The sequence below is a fragment of the Leptopilina boulardi genome, unplaced genomic scaffold (genome assembly GCF_019393585.1).
Source record: "Leptopilina boulardi isolate dan_hultmark-lab unplaced genomic scaffold, ZJU_Lbou_2.1 LbouV2_235, whole genome shotgun sequence".
NCBI classification, from domain to species: Eukaryota; Metazoa; Arthropoda; class Insecta; order Hymenoptera; family Figitidae; genus Leptopilina; species Leptopilina boulardi.
The window spans coordinates 28,453-34,817 of record NW_026137791.1 but is presented as its reverse complement, the minus strand read 5'-3'; the positions used below and the strand labels follow the sequence as shown (position 1 = coordinate 34,817).

The following is a 6,365-nucleotide window of genomic DNA, read 5'->3' as shown; positions in this document are numbered from 1 at the left end:
TTGCAATGTTAATTACCATGAATCACCGACCATACCTGTTGTTTTTCATAACCTTAGCGGTTATGACGCTCATTTTATTATTAAAGCTATTGCTACTGAGTTTGAAGGTAGAGTTGATCTACTTCCTATAAACAAAGAAAAGTATATCAGCTTTACAAAAAATATTAAAAATAGTTTAATCAAATTTCGATTCATTGATTCCTTTAAATTCATGGCATCATCATTGGACAAGTTAGCGTCCTATCTCAACGAATATAAAATTGTTAATTCGGTTTTTTCCAATTACAGCCACGACAAAATTCAATTGTTAACGCGAAAAGGAGTTTTCCCCTATGAGTACATTGACTCGAGGGAAAAGCTCGATGAAACTCAATTACCGTCAAAAGAAAATTTTTATAGCACTTTGAATGATTCTAATATTTCAGATAATGATTATGTACATGCGCAAAATGTGTGGAGTGAATTCAACTGTCAAAATCTTGGTGATTATGTGTATTTGTACATGCAAACCGATGTATTGTTACTCGCGGATATTTTTGAAAATTTCAGGGATCAGTGTTTACTCGCGTACGGTCTTGATCCTGCGCATTATTATACAACGCCAGGACTGACATGGGATGCCATGTTAAAGTATACGAATATAAGATTGGAACTCCTCACAGACATCGACATGGTAATGTTTATTGAACGCGGAATAAGAGGTGGAGTAAGTCAATGCACCAATCGATACGCGAAAGCTAATAATCCGTACATGGAGAAATATGATGCAAGTGAGGAGACATCTTATATCGTATACTTTGACGCAAACAACCTATATGGTTGGGCCATGATTCAGTCGCTTCCCTTTGGTGGCTTCGAGTGGGTAGAAAATGTTGACAATAATTTTGATTTTAATGTTGCAGATGATGCACCAATTGGTTACATTTTAGAAGTTGACTTAGATTATCCCGAGGAATTACATGATAAACATAGTGACTTTCCGTTTTGCCCTGAACGCTCGAAGCCACCAGGGTCCAAAGAGGAGAAGCTCCTAACTACCCTTCTACCGAAGAGAAAGCACGTTCTCCATTACCGAGCATTGAAACAAGCTATTACCAACGGCCTTATTTTAATTAAAATTCATCGCGTTTTAAAATTTAATCAATCCACATGGTTAAAAAGCTACATTGATTTCAATACCATGCGAAGAACTAATGCTAACAATGAATTCGAGAAAAACTTATTTAAACTAATGAACAATGCGGTATTCGGAAAAACAATGGAGAACGTGCGAAAACATGTAGACATTAAACTTGTGACAAAGTGGGAGGGTAGATATGGAGCTGAAGCCTTAATCTCAAAACCTAATTTCCACAGCAGGGCCATTTTCAATGAAAATTTGGTTGCTGTGGAACTTAGAAAAGTAGAAGTTCTAATGAACAAGCCACTATATGTTGGCTTAACCGTTTTAGACGTTTCAAAAACTTTAATCTACGATTTTCACTATGATTATATTTTAAAAAAGTATGACAAAACAAACTGTAAGTTATTGTATACCGACACCGACAGTCTGATTTATGAAATTAAATGTTGTGACATCTTTGCAGACATGAAAGCAGATATCCACAAATACGACACTTCCGATTACCCTGTAAATAACGTTTACGGTATTCCGCAAGCCAACAAAAAAATTTTAGGTTTAATGAAAGATGAGTGCAGTGGAAAAATTGTTACTGAATTTGTTGGCTTGCGGAGCAAAATGTACAGTGTGCGAGTGGAAGATCAAGATTTTATTAAAAAAGCAAAAGGTGTGAAATCTGCGGTTGTAAAGAAAACTATTACCTTTGATGACTACACATATTGTTTACGAAATGTTAAAATGCAATCGCGAACTCAATATTGTATCAGATCGAAACTTCACAATGTTCAAACATTAAAACAAACAAAAATAGCTTTAAGTCCTTACGACGATAAAAGATTTCTGTTATCCAATAGTACCGATACCCTTGCATGGGGACATTGTAAAATTACACAAATTAATGATGATGAAGCTATGGAATTGTAAATAAATGATGATTTGGAAATATAAAGGTGTTTTAATAAAAGATATTGTACATTTCATATTATGTTTATTTATTAAAACCTTAATCTAGTTACATTTTTAACATTATTTTAACTATTTTCAACTTTATTTTAACTATTTTTAACTTATCTTTAACTATTTTTAACTTTATTTTAACTATTTTTAAATATTTTTAACTTTATTTTAACTATTTTTAACTTATCTTTAACTATTTTTAACTTTTTTTTTAACTATTTTTAACTTTATTTTAACTTTTTTTAACTATATTTAACTTTATTTTAACTATTTTTAACTATTTTTAACTTATCTTCAACTATTTTTAACTTTTTTTAACTTTATTTTAACTATTTTTAACTTATCTTTAACTATTTTTAACTTTTTTTAACTTTTTTTTAACTATATTTGACTTTATTTTAACTATTTATATATATATTACATATCAGATTTTTTTATCCAACTATTGTGTGAGTTGTCAAATCCAAGCCATTTTACATATACATTGTTGCCACGGCTTTTAAGGACTTTCTCGACGAGGTAAACATCTGGATATTTAACTTTTAATAGTTCTTCTTCGTAGAAACCACCTTCGATTGGATGATTTTCATAATCTGTAAGTTTGTATGTAACTGGTTTTGTTCGTTTAACTTGATCTACAGTGAATATTTCCGTTGTCCAGTTGGGGGTGTATCCTTTTTCAAAGATGTTTTTATGTTTGCTGACTCGAACTCTATCTCCAACTTTAAATTTTTGTCTTCTCAGTGGAATTCTTCTTAGTTTACGAATGCGTCTCATCAGTTCTCTTGTATCTTCTACGGTGACATCTTTAAGTTTCATACCAATCGTACGATGTTTTTTATTATTGTACTTTGATATGAGAATTGGTAAAAGATTAAACCATTTGTAATTGCCTTGCAAGTTGAATTCAGGCCACATCATATTTTTTAGAGTGCGGTTAAACCTTTCAACAATTGATGCTTTTAAATTACTATAAGTCGAATAGAGATTAATATTGAATTCTTGCATTAAACTCTGAAATTCAGAGTTATAAAATTCCTTGCCTCTATCAGTGTGTAAATTTTTTGGAATGCGACCTTCTTTTAATATTAATTTCATGGCTAAAGAAATATCTTTTCCATTTTTACTTTTTACAGGTACAGCCCAGGCATATTTAGAAAATATGTCTATTACTGTGAGCATGTATTTGAAACCTTTATTGGAATAGGAGTAAGGTATCATTTCTACCAAATCTGCTTGCCAGGTTTCATCTATGCCACGCATTTGAACTTTACGACGAGGAAAATTCCTTCTCGCTTGTTTATGCAGTTCAGTTACAACTGTTAACTTTTTATCATTCATCATTTGGAATAAATGTAGTTTCCTTGATAATAATATTCTGTTGGAATTCAATTTGTTTTAGTTTTTCGTTAACTCTATCTTCAACAACTTGTATTAAAATATTTAAATCATCAATGGCTGATCTTAAAGAAGATGTAATTTGAAAGATAGTTTTTATCTCGTTTCGGATAATTTGTTGTACAAGTCGTAAATTTACTGCATCATGAAGCTCTTCAGCGTCTTGAACGTTACAAAGTCTTTTGCCTTCAATATTGTAATCTCCACTTGGAGTAACTTTAAATCCAATGCCAGAAGGTCCAGGCAGTCCACGACTTGCAACAGGTCGTGTTAAAGAATGTCCGAACACATCAATGCTCATTGTAATACTAAGCAATTTTTCTATATGCTCTCTCTTAATATATAATTCGAGCTTCACGAAGTTCTTCGATAATTGACATAATCTCATTATTATGACTTGGATTACCAGCTTGCTGTGATCCTATGAGTAGTCGTAAACGGTCAACGAGTTCATTTGGATCATCCCAATAGATGTAGTCTGGATTAAATTGTCTTTTTGCAATCATAAATTGTGGTAATATATTTTTAGGCTTCTTCTTCTTCTTTAAAGAACCACCACTTTTCTTTGGTGTACTTTTGATAAGTTTTGCAATAACATCAGTGTACTTGGAAGTTCTACTTATGTTGACAGATTCACTTGCACTATAATTTTTTCGATGTGCATTCGTAGCAATGAGAATTTCTTTATAATTTGAAAAATCATCTGAACTTATTAAAGCTTCTTTTGGTTTTTGTTTAAATAATAGTTCGAGTAACCCAGCAGTTTTTAAATAATTTTTCTTTCCAATAAGCTTAATATGTGAACCTTCAAATTCAATAGGTGTATCACCAATCATAAAAGAACCGTTGGCAAGTTTACGTACTCCATAAACCGTATCTACAAACAGTTTTCTATTTTTATCTAACATAAAAATAAATTTATTTGTAATTTTTTCATAATTTTCTTCTTCTTTTTCAAAGTTATTGCTCTTATCAAGTAAAGTTGAATTTAGTAGAGTTTTATCAAATTCTTCATCATCGTCAACAGCAGTTGAAAAAGAGAAATCATTATCATCTTTCTTGAATTTTTCAATTTTAACATTTTTGAAAGGAGTTTCAGTTACATTTGCCAACTTTTGAAGAGGTGTAACTATTGGTTGCAGAGTTTCTTTTAACAATGTCTCTGCAGCCTCTTTACCCATTTTAAGTAACCGATGTTTTCGTCTAATAGCGTCGCTTGCTTTTGCTATTTGACGAAGTGTTTCTTGCTCTTTTCGATACATGTTTCCGTCTTGATAACATAAACTATACTAATTTAAAATGGAATAAAGTAGTTATATTTATAGTGTAATAAAGCAATCAAATCCCTTTCTATATCTTCCCTCATTAAAATTCCTATCTTTATCAATAACGACAAATCCATATTTATCAGATTTCCAACATTCAGAACATAAATCACGAAATTGAGTATAAGACATGTCTGTATTTACATGATCTTCGTAGACATGTTTTAAATTTTTTTCATCTTGTCTAAAAAGCACCAGTAAATTTACATTATCTCGCACCAAGTGTTTTGGAATACGAGCATATGTTTGACACAAGTAGAAACTGTCAACATTTACATGTCTACCCATACAAAAGAAAGCTCTAACATTGTCTTGCTTTTCACAAGCAATATCATCAAAGATGAATATTGAGTTCGGTTTAGCATCTTTTGGAGATACTACTTCTTCATGCTCACTAAATGGAAAGTATTCAATTCCATCCACGTCATGAATTACATTTTCTAAAAATTGATATTTTGGCTGCTGCAGAGATTTAGAGTATAGGTAAATATTTTCAAAACTTAAACCATTTGGATGTATGATTAAAGAGAGAAGAGCGTTTGTTTTACCACAATTTGAGGGACCACAAAAGACAGCTCGGATGCTATCTGAAAACAAACTACCATGACGTTGAACTTTTTTCTCACTAGTTTCAACGTCAATACTTGTGATTGGGAGTGCTACAGGTTGTTTCGTGAACTGCATCTTGACAGTAACTGCTCTGTAAACTATAAATACTCGGCTTTTATAGTCTTACAGTCAGTTGCACATCAAACTTCATAGAGTGTAGAATGATTTTACATCGAAGTGATAAAAAACATCTTTGTTGTGGTAGAGGGTTAGTTAACCGTATTATCAATAGTTTACCTTTTGAATTACATTTACCTGGATACCAATTCTGTGGACCCGGTACAAAGTTGACAAAAAGATTAGCACGTGGTGATAAAGGTGTTAACCCATTAGACGCTGCATGTAAAGCACATGATATTGCATATTCGCAAAATCAAGAAAACATTAAAGCAAGAAACGTTGCAGACCAAGAGCTAGCTGAAAAGGCGTGGCAACGTGTTACAGCTAAGGATTCTAGTATTAGTGAAAAGGCAGCAGCTTTAGCGATATCTGGAACGATGAAAGCTAAATCAACATTAGGTATGGGAATGAAAAGGAAGAAAAAGTCTACAATTAAGAAGAAAAGAAAAACCATGTGTAAGAAAAAGCGACTAGCATTAAGAAGAGTTGTTGATGCTGCTAGAAAAAGTATGCTACCCAATCATAATTCTGGAGAATCAATTCAAGCTGCTCTGATTGGTGCAAAAGAAGCAATAAAAAATGCTGGTGGTAAATCAAAAATTTTATCACCGCGAATTTTACCTGTACCTTCTAAAGTTGGTGGTATTTTACCACTGGTTCCGATTTTTGCTGGACTTAGTGCTTTGGGAGCTCTTGCTGGTGGAGCTTCAGGTATAGTGAAAGCTGTAAACAAGGCTAAAACTGCCAAGGAACAACTTGCCGAAGCTCACCGACATAATAAAGCAATGGAAGCAATATCGCTTGGAAAAGGATTACATCTGAAACCCTACCGACAA

General features: G+C 32.4%; 2 protein-coding genes across 2 annotated transcripts; one reads left to right on the top strand and one right to left on the bottom strand.

Annotated features, from left to right (window-relative positions):
- The first annotated feature begins 211 nt into the window (after positions 1 to 211).
- On the top strand, positions 212 to 2,044 carry LOC127280298 (uncharacterized). The gene is made up of 2 exons (XM_051303205.1): positions 212 to 1,310; positions 1,587 to 2,044. Exons 1-2 carry the CDS (start codon positions 212 to 214, stop codon positions 2,042 to 2,044), a joined length of 1,557 nt encoding a protein of 518 aa, XP_051159162.1.
- A 450-nt stretch (positions 2,045 to 2,494) lies between these two features.
- On the bottom strand, positions 2,495 to 2,998 carry LOC127280297 (uncharacterized). Its single transcript, XM_051303204.1, has one exon. The coding sequence runs from the start codon at positions 2,996 to 2,998 to the stop codon at positions 2,495 to 2,497; it is 504 nt and encodes a 167-aa protein (XP_051159161.1).
- Between the last annotated feature and the right edge of the window lie 3,367 nt (positions 2,999 to 6,365).